This window comes from Manis javanica, chromosome 11 (assembly GCF_040802235.1).
Source record: "Manis javanica isolate MJ-LG chromosome 11, MJ_LKY, whole genome shotgun sequence".
Taxonomy (NCBI): domain Eukaryota; kingdom Metazoa; phylum Chordata; class Mammalia; order Pholidota; family Manidae; genus Manis; species Manis javanica.
Genome location: NC_133166.1, coordinates 31,166,535 through 31,180,278, shown reverse-complemented (window position 1 = coordinate 31,180,278; position 13,744 = coordinate 31,166,535). Strand labels below are relative to the sequence as shown.

At 44.5% G+C, this 13,744-nt stretch overlaps 1 protein-coding gene across 4 annotated transcripts in view; it reads left to right on the top strand.

Annotated features, from left to right (window-relative positions):
- Positions 1–9,010: 9,010 nt before the first annotated feature.
- SBF2 (SET binding factor 2) overlaps positions 9,011–13,744 on the top strand; it is a 555,796-nt gene continuing 551,062 nt past the window's right edge. For all 4 annotated transcript variants that reach the window (XM_037026339.2, XM_037026341.2, XM_037026338.2 and 1 more), the window contains exon 1: positions 9,011–9,206. In XM_037026339.2, coding sequence (XP_036882234.2) covers positions 9,152–9,206 — 55 coding nt within the window. In that variant the 5' untranslated portion in view covers positions 9,011–9,151. The remainder of the gene's footprint in view (positions 9,207–13,744) is intronic.

The window sequence follows — 13,744 nt, the reverse complement described above, 5'->3', positions numbered from 1 at the left end:
CTCTCGTTCCTCGGCTTTATAAGAGCATAGAGGGGCGGGGCCTATGCTGCCCCTGCGCCCTCCCTTTCTTCCCTCGGGCGCGCGCGCTCCTACTCTCGGGAGCGCGCATTGCTTGCTTGTGAGTGTAGGGTTTGGGGTTGGGGGCTGATCCCTCCTGTCCAGAGGGCTCAGAGCTGAACTCCAGGAAATTGGTGCAGGAACTGCCACAGCCCTGATTCTCTGGGCACAGGGTTCAGACCGTACGTAAGCCAGTACTAAGGAGGGCCGGTACAAACTTTTGGGGTGCTTACCCAGGACCTATGCAGCCCAGAGTGCGATGCCTACAGGCACGGAACTTGAAAAGCCAGTGGGAGGTATTAGGCGCATTGCCCGGGCCCTGAGACCTCCAAAGCTGTGGCCCGGAGTGGACCGCGCCCCCTGCTGGCTTGGCGCATGACCTGTCCGCGACCCCAGACTCACGCGGAGCCGCAGAAGCAGGGCATAGAGCACAGAGCAAGGGAGTGGGACTCGGCTGACCCCCAAAGCGGCGAAGACTCGGAGTTCTGGGATGGGCTAGAAAGATTTCACAATAGGCGCACGGCTCAGAAAGGCTGATAGAGAATTAGGACTTGGAGGGGGAATTATCTGAAGTTTCAGAATTTACGTGCCTATTTGGAAATACAGAAATAACCAAAATTAGCACAAAAGATACCGTTTCGTTCCCCCCCCCCCGTTGTAATCCAATTATTCCTTATAAAGTTACAACTTGAGTTTGCACAGCCAGAGTTTGCCTGGCTGCCCTTGGAGATTGCCTTCACCCACTGTAAACGCGAGGATTTACTGCCAGGGAGCACACTAATGCTTCACGTATGTTAATCACTTTACAGTTTACAAAGCACAGCCACATTTCCTGATCTCCTTTGATCCTCACACCTACCCTTACATTAAGTGAGGAAGGTAACCTTGTTTTTCTCACTTCACCAAGCCGAAAATTTAAGTTCCGAGAAGGGAAGTCCCTGACCGAAGTCACAGGAAAGGCAGTGAGCAGCAGAGTCCTATCTCGGCCCCGCGAGCAAGCACAGCAGTCTGGGGCGTGGCGTGGATTTTTCTTGGCTGGGGTCATCAAATCGTCAAGGGGGCGAGGAGAGTCCTAGCCCCCGCCCAAGGATTTATGCCAGTTCATGATGAATCACCGCAAGCACGTTTGTCACCCGCTTGTGCTTTTCCACCCCTGCTTCTTGACTTCACTTTCTTACTTACCGTCTGGGGGCCAGGCTGGGGAGGGAATTCAGCCCAGGAGGCTCCCTCCTTCTTGCTTGAGGACCTCTGGTGTCCTATCCCCCACTACCCTAGATGCAGGCCCTGAAGCCCATTGCATAGACTAAGAGGCGGAGGGCGCAGGACCCCTGCGACTCTGAGGACCAGCTTTTAGTCCCCACCTTACGACAGTTCTGTTTGCATTGTCAAGTCATTCCCCCCGTGTAGTTTCCTCTTCTTTAATGTGGTCCCCTCCCCACAAGATCTCTAAACTGCTAACCTGTTCTGTCATACTAGTTCTGAGAACGTGTGCGAAGGAGGCTGGGTGCTGGGTCGTGTGAACTTCGTTATGGGCCGTGCATTGCTGGCTCAGCCGCATTTTCACACTCAAGAAAGAACCGTGGACACTGCACCTGGGGATGGACTGGCCGCACCGAAGTTATTTATTCTGAGGGCTCGTCACTCAGGGAGTCACCCAAGCGGTCCTGAGTTCCAGCTAAGGGCGGGGGACAGATTCCCGGCTTGGCTCTGGAAGGACTCAGGACGCCGAGGGCCCGAGGGGTGCAGTGCAGCGTACTGGCTGGGGTTCGGCCGCTTCGTTGGCCACAAGGAAGTCCCTGCAGCACACTGGGTCAGGGCGCTAGTCCGTTGGTACCGCAGACAACAGGTATTTCTGCGCGCCTGCTCTGTTTTCAGGAGCTTTCCCCGCCTCACTATTCTGTTTGTCTCCCATTTCCCATCTCTTCCTTTCAGTTCTGCCTCTGTGCGTCAGGCACTTTGAGTCGACCTAAGATGGGCTGTCTGTGTTGTTTAAGGATGCGACCTACTTGTCTCCAGCTTCCAGCTGGGTCTGCGCCAAGACAGGTTTTACTTTCATTTCCCTGGCGCGCTCCTTCGACTATGAGGAGGTCAAGGACAGCTGGGCGCCGGCCCACAGCCTGGGAAGGTCCCGTGGTCTGGACTCGTTCCTTCCAGTTTCCACCAGCCCTGGGGAGTTCGGTCTGCAGAGGACTCTGAGGCTGTACCTTGTTGCCTCCTAGCTGTGCCTTCAGAAAGGCCCCTGATTCAATGGGGGTGGGGAGTGGGAATGAGTACTCGCTCTGGCTTGCAAGATCAGACGCGTGCTCTTGGTGCAGTCTTCGCTTCGAATTGCTGGCCGCTTCAACAAGCAAAGCAAACCCAGGAGTGGAGACAGACCCAAGGAGTGGTGACCCAGGCTCTGCTGCCACGCGGCTCCAGTGCCTACGTTTAACCGCGGTACCAGGAATTCCCACGTGAGAACCTTGTCGCGCTCCTTATCAGCTAGGTGCGCTTTGCCGTTCTGGCTCTTGGAGATCTGACGCTTGAGAACCCCGCCAATTCTTTAAGAGAACCACTGGATTGGCGGGTCGGGATTTTGCTAGAATACCCTTATCCTCGAAAATACGTGTTTGTGTGTGCGCGCGCGCGCGTTTGCGTGGATGGGTGACAGGGCCTCAAAAGCTTTTTCCAAAAGTGTTCTGCAAAGCGTTGTAGGGCATAAATTGAATATAAATTTTGCCAAATGTTGCATCTATTTCTTTCCCATGGAACCTCGGATTCGCTTACTCAATCATTGTTTAAGAAAAAAATAATGACTAGAATACGTTTTCAGTTAAATGGTCGGATCTAGAAGGAAACTTCGCAGCGGGAGTTCTGCTTCTGGCGATTTAACATAAAGTTTCATCTAACCAAGTTGCAGTGAATGTAGAGTCACAAGGAGTACAAGGAAGGAAGGAAGGAAGGAAGGAAGGAAGGAAAGGAAGGAAGGAAGGAAGGAAGGGGGGGAGGGGGGGAGGGGGGGAGGGGGGGAGGGGAAGGAGGGAGGGAATGAAGAAACGTCTTTTAAATCTCACTGTCAGGAAAAGAGAAAAAAGAGAGAAATTGTGGTTAATGAAGATCTACTTTTTTTTGTGTACCCAAGAATTTCTAAAGGGTCAGATTGTAAATAAACTTATAAAGCACTGTAACAAATGGATGTGTCCTGAAATCATATATACAGACATAAAAATATTGTTGTATAACGGTTTATTAATTTCTTTTTCACATGCCAACTAAATTGTTTTTAGGCTCTGAATCCAAGCCTTATTCTTAGTAATGTTTGGAATTTAAAAAAATTGTGGTGGTGGCTTCTCAGCTAACATTGTGGACACGGTCCCTAAGCCAGTGTAACCACACTCAGTCCATTCACAAAAATAATGAGAAGCAGTAAATAATACTAATGATATTAATAAGAATAACTAAAACGTGGTAGCTAAGTGCATTGCATGATTATATCAGATGTCTCTTTTTTTTCAAACAGGAAATTTTATAATGCATTTATTCATATGGTTCTAAAGGCCTTTGCTAAACTGAGGGCTTGTTTACAAAGTTCATTTGAAAACAAGATTCAAGAAACATCCTGGAGTCATAACAAAAAGTAGTTTAGAGAAAGGAAGCAATTAGCTCTGAAGATTTGGTCACTCACAGGGAGAAGTAAAGCAAGATTCAAAACTCAGGGCACTTTTTCTGGATCTCTGACTTTTCTAAGGAGCTGATAAACTATAGATCCTTTCCAGAAAAATGCACGTAAGGCAATTCAAGTATAAAATAGGCACACAAGTTCAGGAGGTTGATCAAGTTGTGAACACTGTCACAGAATAAAATCACTATTTCTATAACTCTAATTTCTGTCTTGGGGAAGGCAGGGAAGGCGGTTCACTTCTCCCTTTGGGACATAATATTTTCCAGACCATCACCATAATGAAAAGTAATGTTTTTGCTGCATTATTTTTGTGCTCTTGCACACAACAAATGGACAGAAACAATCAGTCCCGGTACATCATAAACCTAGAAGACAAACCTTTCTGACACTTAAAGAATGTAAGTTGTTGTAGGTAGGACAAATGAAAGAGAATGCAGTACAGAGAAGATGGTAAACATATAGAACCTTGTTATCTCAACAGCAATAAGAGAACAAGATGGAATGACTTCAAGAGAAATTTACTGCTGATGGCACAAAGAATGGTGTTAATGAGTGGATTATAAAAGAGATAATTAGACCATTTGGGGTCATCCCTAGCCAATGAGTATGGTGTTAATGAGAGGGACCACCATATTACCTGCCTCCTGGTGGGGATCCTGTACTGTCCCTTAGAACCATTTAAATGGGGGCAATTCTTAGTACAGGCCTGCATGATTTGAAAGTTCATTTATTCCTTTAACAATTATTACTGAACATGTGTTATATGCCTAACTCTGTGCTAAGTGCTAGGCATATAGTAATCATCAATGCTAACATCATTCTTCCCCTCAACAAGCTTACAGCATGGTAGGGTAGCCAGACATAAATACTTCTTCATAGGAATAAATACATAATTATAAACTGTGGTGTTTTGAAGGAAAAGTAAGACTAGGGGAACCTAATGTTCCAAATGGAGAAAACAGCATGTGCAAACTCTTAGGGATGAGATAAAGAACTTGATACAGCAGAGAAAATGAAAGGAGGCCAATGTGGTTGGAATGAATTGAGTGAGAGAGAAGTGTGGCACGAAATGAGATTAAAGAGGTCAGCAGGGTTAGAGTAAATAGGGTCCTTTGGGACTTAATGAAGATTTTGCACTTTATTTGTGGTGACACAGGAAGCTACTGGCAAGTTTGCAGACAGGAGAGGTGATCTGATATATATTCATGTAAAACATCATTTTGGCCATTGAATGCGGTGAATGGATTAGGGAAGGGTAAGAGGAAGCAGTGCAGTGATGGTGCTCTGGAGAGACTGGAGAGCTTCTAGTCCCCCCATCATTTCTATGACTCCATCATCCCCCACACCCCACTGCCAACACACACACAACCTCCACCCTAAGCTTCACTAGCAGAGCTGGCTTCATGGACATCATTCAGTCACACAGGGCCTCACACTTGGTTTAATGCTCTGCTTTTTGCTGTTTTGAAATTCTTGGTAATTTTTGACCAGAGAATCCTATGTTTTCATTTTGCGCCAGGTTCCTCATATGTAGCCAGTCCTGCTCACCAAATGAACATGCAATGTAGGTAAAAGTTCCTGCAAACCTCATAGTACCTATTTATATTGTAGCTGCTAATGTCAGGAGTACTGCGTATTTGTGACAAGATTCAACTATTCATATGATAGCACATGTGAAAGCAACTGCAATTTCCATCAGTCATCTTTAAAGCCTTCTTCCTGTACCCTGAACATACACCCAAGGTAGAAACAGTGTGTTTGCTATACAAATTTAATTTGAAGACAAAATTCATAGCGCACTTACTGTCTTTAAATTTTACCTACATGGAGAGTCTGGAACCACCAATGAAGCAGGAAAACCAGTTAGGAAGCTGTTGCATTAGTCAAGGTGGGAAGTGATAGGGGCTCAGACTAGTAGGGTGGCAGTGAGGGTGGAGAGAAGGGTACATAACTGGGAAGTAGGATAAACAGGATTGAGTGGTGAATGTGAGGCAGAGAGAGAGGCAAGTGTCAAGGTAACACCTGCCTCTATTACTATTTTTATTTAGGCAACTAAGTGGATGAAGATGTGGCAATGGATCAGGGAATTCTCTAACGTGGCTGCTTAGTTTCCTTTGTTACTGGTTAGTAGAGGCCATTTGAAGAGGCCCCAGATCTGCCTGTGGATGTCTGGTCAAGTCTAACTCTTATACCGCCTCTTTAAACTGTAGTGGCTAACCACAGGAAGCACTTGAAATGACTGTACAGCCACTCACTCTGCAACAGCCAACTACAGGAGCAGAGGGCTGATAATTCTTGTTCACTAGTAATCAGCTCCTTTTTGTCTTCTAAAGCATAAATGAAGGCATCTGCTGTGTATACATCATCATTGGGTGGCATAGCCTTCCTCCCTTTCCTCTTCTGCCAGCCTTCAGTAAGAAAAAAAAATCTGGTCTTGCTTTATTTCCTCACTCTTTGGTGAAAGGTAATGGTGGTTATCTCAGGGGATGGTCTGGCCTCAGCCAACCTCAGTAATCAGACTGCCTTGTTGGGGCTTATCAGTTTCAGCAGACTGGCAGCTGTTGGCTGAGAAGCAAAGCACAGCTCCAGTGTATACTAAATATGTTCACATGTGTATACAAACACATGGTGCCTTTATACATATACCTGGGGTATATCAAAATCCCTATGCTACAAAACACCCATTTGCAAATGGCATGGCAGCCTACCTATGATGGAGCAGATGGAATATACTTAAAAGCAAACATTATTTGATTCTTGGCTTTGAAATCAACTAAGTTTTGATTTAAAAAAATGAAAGCAAATAATGTAAAGCAACACTTGTGAATGAAATAAAAACCAACACAGTTTAAAAGTAAAATGGGACCCTATGTCATGCCACATACAAAAATTAACTCAAAATGGATCCATGGCCCAAACAAAGAGCTAAAACTATGATACTCTTAGAAGAAAACATAGGGATAAGTTTTCATGATCTTGGAATTGGCAGTGAGTTCTTAGTTATGATATCAAAACAAGAGAAAAATATAGATAAGCTGGACTTCATATGGCATATATATAAACAACAGAGGATTATTCAGCCGTAAAAAGGAAATACTGCTACATGCTACAAAGTGGATGAACCCTGAACACATTATACTAAATGAAAGCACCCAGACACAAAAGGTCATATATTATACCAGTCCGTTTATATTAAATATGCCTAATAAATAAATCCATAGAAATAGAAAGCGAATTGGTGGTTATCATGGGCCATGAGAGGGGGAAATGAGAGTGAGTGCTTAAGGGGTGTTTGGAATAGAGGTGGTAGTTGCACATCATGAATTTGCTAAATACCACTGAACTGTATGTAGACTTTAAAATGGTTAATGTTATGATATGCAAATTTCACTTTAATTAAAAAAAAGTGAAATGGGAAAGGAGCATGATAGATGCCTTAAGAATCTGAAAGACTATCTGAAAGACAGATTTTATTTTTTCTGGGTAGTTCCAGAGACAAAATCAAGAGAAGTTACAGGACAGCTCTGACCTAACAAGGAAGACCTTTCTAACTACAGGGATGTAAAGCAGTGGAATGGGTTGCCTCCCAAGGAAGTAAGATAGCTCCTTCTGATAATGTTGGACGATGAGCTCTCAGGGAAGTGTTAGAGAGAATCCTTACATGAGGCATGACTGAGACTTTTTCTTTTTTTAAAAATCTTTATTGAAGTGTAGTCGACATACTATATTAGTTTCAGGTGTATAATAGTGATTCAACATTTATATACATTAGGAAAATGTTCACCAAGATAAGTGTAGTTACCATCTGTCACCCTACAAAGTTATTACAGTATCATTGACTATATTCCCTGTGTTGCACAAACTTCCGTTATAAAATAAGTCTTGGAGAGGCTTTTTTGGTTTAATTATTTTCACAGTCATTAGTCTGTTATCTTCCATCCATCCTTGCCAGCTAGGCTGATTGTTTGACCACAAGCAATTTGCAAATGAACTCCTAAAGTTAAAGTTCTTTTCTGGGAATTTCAGTTCTAGTGCAGCCCAACCCTCTTAATCTGTAAATGAAAAAAATGTGGCATAGATAGAGGAAATGATCAATTAAACTTTTAGGAGCTGAGATGCCAACTCTTTGGACTCCTAGTTCAGAGTTCAAACTATTGCAGCTTCCTGCTGGTAGTCTGGGGAAGTTGTACATTCACCCTTTAAAAATACTTGAACACAAACCATATACCAGACACTTTGCTATGAGTTCTTATATGTAAATTGCAAGGGCAACCACTAACATGATCACATATGCAAATCATGGAGATTCACAAAACTTCTACCACTTGTAACGTCCTACTAAAATTTCATTGAGATAAAATTGACAAAGCAAGCTCATCTGGGTGCTTCACCAGCCAAATTCGAAATGATGAATAAAATGCGCAGCTAAAAAGAAAGTGGCCTAGATGTTCCCTAGATTAGATGATGAGACCCACTAATTGATTTTATTGTGTGCTTTAGTAGATAGCTGTAAATCACCACCTGCTCCCGTTACAAGAGTCCTGGAACCTTTGCAAGGGATAAAACTAGGCGGGAGGGTTTCCCTGGGACAGACGAATCTCTTCCTCCTCCTACTCCCTCGGACTCGGTCAGTTCGGGAGGATCCCGGGGATGCCGCATTCTTTGGTGGAATCCAGAACCCACCCCCGCCCCGCCCCGCCTCGGGCGCTCAGGGGAAGCCCAGGCCAACTGCCCCCAGCCCACCTAGCACTGAAGCACGAGGCGCCTCTGAGGATTGCGTAAAAGCCTCTCCCTCCCCCGCCTGTTTGGTGGCATGTTTCTAAAATTCCCATCTGCACAACATAAACAGGAAACGTGCAAGCAAAAGCCCTGGCATTGCAAATTCCTGCTTCCAGACTGGAGGGCGGGAGAATCTGGTCTTCGGGGGTGAAGAGGGGGAGGGGATGCAGCAAACTTTCCAGGAGACCCCTTTACCATCCCTGTCTTTTCTTTCCAGATCTGAAAGAAAGAATAGAGATGGGGGAAGGAAAGACACCCTGTTTTATTAACAATAGGGAAGGGGGAGGGGGAGGTGGGCCACCAGGGGCAGCCGGCCTTAAAGTGAACCACCTTAGGCAGCTGCGGTGGGGACACGCGGCGGAAACACGCCCGGCCGCCCTCTCCCCTAAACCTGCAGCCCCGGAGAGCGGGGGACCCGGGGTAGGCTAGCCGCCGGGCTCGGGTCGCGGAGCCGCGCGGCGCGGGCGGGGGAGGAGCGGGCGCTAGGAGCGGCGCAGGCGCAGAGCGCGCACCGGTTGTCAAACATGGCTGAAGAGCCGCCGCTGCCGCTGCCGCAGCTGCAGGGAAAATGCTGAGCCCTCCCGGGCCCGGCGGGCGGCGGCGGCGAGGGTGGCGACGGGCACCCGCTTCCCGGGCGCGGCGGCGGCGGCGGCCATGGCCCGGCTGGCCGACTACTTCATCGTGGTAGGCTACGATCACGAGAAGCCAGGTAAGGGCGTGGGGCGGGCGCCGCCCCCGGCCTCCCCGCCCCCGCCCCCGGCCGCTATCCAGTGGGCTCCGCCGGGCTGGGCGTCGCGGCCGGAGGCGGGGTGGCCGGCGGGGCCCCGGCGGAGCCGGCGGGCGGTCTCCGGCCCTGCTAGCCGTCCAAGCCTCGGGATGGGCGTGAGGGGAAGGGAGAGGCCCGGCGAGGCCCACCCGCGGGCGAGCCGGGTGCCGCGATCCTCGCTGTGGGTCGGGGTCCTGGGGGCAGTGCCGGGGCCGCGGGCTGGGAGGGCGGGAGCCGTCTGCGCTAAGCTCCTCGGGGATCCACTCTGCCCCGCGTTCTGAGTAACGAGTGACGCAGGGGGCCGTCCTCCCCGAAGGAAGTGCTGAGCGGCCAGCGCTGCCGCCCCCTGCGCTGCTAGGGGCTCGTCCGCACACCTTCCCAGCAACGGCGCGCTACCGGGGAGGGGAAAGGATCCTTGCACTTCTAAACATTTCTAGGAAATGCTCCCCATTCTTTCAGGACAATTATGACGGTCATTTCAGAATGAATCTGAACACTGTCTTTTAAGTAAGGACAGTCAGCAGACCAGTGAGGGCGATTTTAATGTATGTTTTTAGTTGTTCTTTTTATTCATCACAAAATTTTCTTCATAATGAACAGTTTGGCAAATGCATTTTCATTGATTACTTCCCAACTTAAGAGAATTCAAGGTTCGCTCACGTTTATTTCTGTAGTCGTATTCTTTGGTCTTAATGGCTAAGTGTAATGTAATTCACTGAGCTAGAGAAGCACATCTGTTACAGGGTAATTGTCTCACATTTGCAGGGAATTTTAGATATCAGTACCTTCATTTTCCAGAGGAGATGCTGAGATTGTGTTTTCCTCATGGTTACAGCCATTTGTGGCGTCAGAATACCATTGTTCTACCCACTCTTGGTCTACTGCCTTTTTACTCTCCGAGTAACTTCCTTTAGTGGGAACCTTTTATATTCTTTAATCTTTCATCACTCATGAGCTGATTGAGGCCATCAGTTAAGAAAAGGGATTAGGTTGTATTTAAGTAATCTTCTGGTGCCAAAATTTTATTTATAAAATTTTATAATTTTGCATAGTCTGTCTCTTTCCAAGATTAACAATATTGAAAATGGCAGTTTGTTTTTAATGTTATTTCATTTTTAGCATCACTTTTTTCCTCACTTAAAAAAAAAATGGGAGCAATCACAAACGTGGAGAAAACTTGAAAGTATAGTATCATTTGAGAGGAAGCTGCTGACCTGTTGCCCTATCAGCTTCAGAATGCTTTAGTGTGCATTTTCAGCAAACAAGGTTATTCTCCATTATCCCAACAGGAAATCAAAATCAGGAAATTAACACTGATACGGTAATCCATCTAGTTCGATCCATCTAGTTGATCGTGCCATTAATCTCTTGACTGGCAAAAGGATCCAGTTCAGAATTAGGTATTGCATTTATTTGTTTTGTCTATTCAGTCTTCTTCAGTCTGGAACAATTCCTTCATCTGTTGCATTTCATAACCTTGACACAGTGATTCCAGTGTAGTTATTTTGTAGAATACCCCTCAATTTGGGATCTTTGATTTCCTATGTTGAGATACATATAAGCGACGTTCTTGGCAGAAATGTCACAGAAGTGATGATGTTCATTGCATCCTGTCAGGTAATGTACAATTTCGCTTTGTTCATAATTAGTAATTTTCACTTTTGTTACTTAATACAGGCAAGGTCTGCCAAGATTCTTTACTTTTTATACTTAATATGTAATAAACAATTTTTGTGAGGACTACTTTGAAACTCTGTAAATATTTTGTTCCTCATGAAGCTTTCAGTGTATTCCTTTATTCAAATCTGTATAGATTCATAATTTTGTTCTGTTAATTTCAGTGTTCAAATCGTTCCTAATTTGGCCAATGAGAGCTCATTTAAGCTGGCTTCTGTGTCCTTATGACATGTCCCCATCCCTCTGAACATGTCTTTGCTTTTGGCCACAAGAAGATGTTCTGAGCTTATCTTCTACTCTTTCTGAGTTAGTCCTGGGATCAGCCCATTTCTCTACGGAGTCCTGAATCCTTTTAGTGGGAATGACATTGGAAGCTAAGATCTGAGTGCAAGTGTGTTTTATTACAGTTGCGTTGTTACTGTTCCCAGGCCCTCTTAGTGGATGGAGCTGGGGAATATATATATTTATACACATACACATGCAGACTAAACTTTAGAATTTTAGATAAAATATCTAAATAATAAATTCCTAAGAAACCTAACCTCTCAAAATAACTTTTTGAGTAGCAATTTTATTTTTCATGTGTAGGCTAATTTTATATATATATATTGCAGGTTGTTGCGTCCAACATGATGATTATCTTCATTAAAAACTATTATAAAAATGAAGTAGTTGACTAAATCATTGTGTTGGTGGTCAAGTATTTTCTTAATTTTAAAAACATTTCTGTTGTCAAAACTGAGGTCACTAAATATCTTAAGTGATCCCCGTGGCCAACTTACATTATGATTGAGAATTTTTGTGCCCCTTTATCCCCCTCACCCTTGCCACCAGGTGACCCAAACCCCTCCCCCGTAACCAGTAATCACTTCTCAGGGTCTGTGAGTCTACTGCTGTTTAGTTCATTGTGTTTTGCTTTGTTTTTAAATTGTTTTAATTAAGGTATCATTTTTTATTAAGGTATCATATCACTCTTATGAAGGTTTCACATGGAAAATACTGTGGTTACTACATTCACCCATATTATCAAGTCCCCCCCCATATCCCGTTGAAGTCACTGTCCATCAGTATAGTAAGATGCCACAGAGTCACTACCTGTCTTCCCTGTGTTACACTCCCTTCCCAGTGACCTCCCCCTACACCATGTGTACAAATCATAATATCCCTAAATCCCCTTCTCACTCCCTCCACATCTGCCCTCCACCATCTCTCCACTTTGGTAACCTATAGTTCCTTCTTGGAGTCTGTGAGTATGCTGCTGTTTTGTTCCTTCAGTTTTGCTTCGTTGTTACACTCCACAAATGAGGGAAATCATTTGTTACTTGTCTTTCTCCACTGGGTTTTGTTTCACTGAACATAATACCCTCCAGCACCATCCACGTTGCTGCAAATGGGTACTATTTGTTTTCTTCTTATGACTGAATAGTATTCATGGAATAGTATTCCACTATTCCATGTGTATATGTACCACATCTTTATCCATTCATCTACTGATGGACACTTAGGTTGCTTCCATATCTTGGATATTGTAAATAGTGCTGCAGTAAACATAGGGGTGCATATGTCTTTTTGAATCTGATAACTTGTTTTCTTTGGGTAAATTCGTAGGAGTGGAATTCCTGGGTCAAATGGTATTTTTATTTTTAGTTTTTTGAGGAACCTCCATATTGCTTTCCACAATGGATGAACTAATTTACATTCCCACCAGCAGTGTAGGAGGGTTCCCCTTTCTGTGCATCCTTGCCAGTATTGGTTCTACCTTGTCTTTTGGATGTTGGCCATCCTAACTGGTTTGAGGTGTTATCTCATTATCTTAAGCGATCCCTGTGGCCAATTTGCATTTTCCTGATAATGAGCATTGTGGAACATCTTTTCATGTGTCTGTTGGCTATCTAAATTTCTTCTTTGGAGAATTGTCTCTTCATATCCTCCACCCATTTTTTAATAGGGATATTTGCTTTTTGGATGTTGATGCCTGTGAATTCTTTATATATTTTGGATGTTAACTCCTTGTCAGATATGTCATTTACACATATGTTCTCCCATACTGTAGGATGCCTTTTTGTTTTACTGATGGTGTCCTTTGCTGTATAGAAGCTTTTTAGCATGATGTAGTCCCATTTGTTCATTTTTGCTTTTGTTTACCTTGCTCGAGGAGATGCATTCAGGAAAGTTGCTCATGTTTATATTCAAGAGATTTTTGCCCATTTTCTTCTAAAAGTTTTATGGTTTCATGACTTACATTCAGGTCTTTGATCCATTTCAAGTTTACTTTTGTGTATGGAGTCAGACAATAATCCAATTTCATTCTCTTACATGTGGCTGTCCAATTTTGCAAACACCAGCTGTTGAAGAGGCTGTCATTTCCCCATTGTATATCCATGGCTCCTTTATTGTATATTAATTGACCATATATGCTTGGGTTAATATCTGGACTCTATTCTGTTCCACTGGTTTACTGTCTGTTCTTGTGCCAGTACCAAATTGTCTTGATTACTGTGGCTTTGTAGTAGAGCTTGAAGTCAGGGAGAGTAATCCCCCCACTTTATTCTTCCTTCTCATGATTTCTTTGGCTATTCGGGGTCTTTTGTGGTTCCATGTGAATTTTAGAACTATTTGCTCTAGTTCTTTGAAGAATGCTGTTGGTATTTTGACAGGAATTGCATTGAATCTGTAGATTGTTTTAGGCAGCATGGCCATTTTGACAATTCTTCCTATCCATGAGCACGGGCTGTATTTACATTTATTCATATCTTCTTTAATATCTCTCATAAGTGTCTTGTAGTTTTCAGAATATAGGTCTT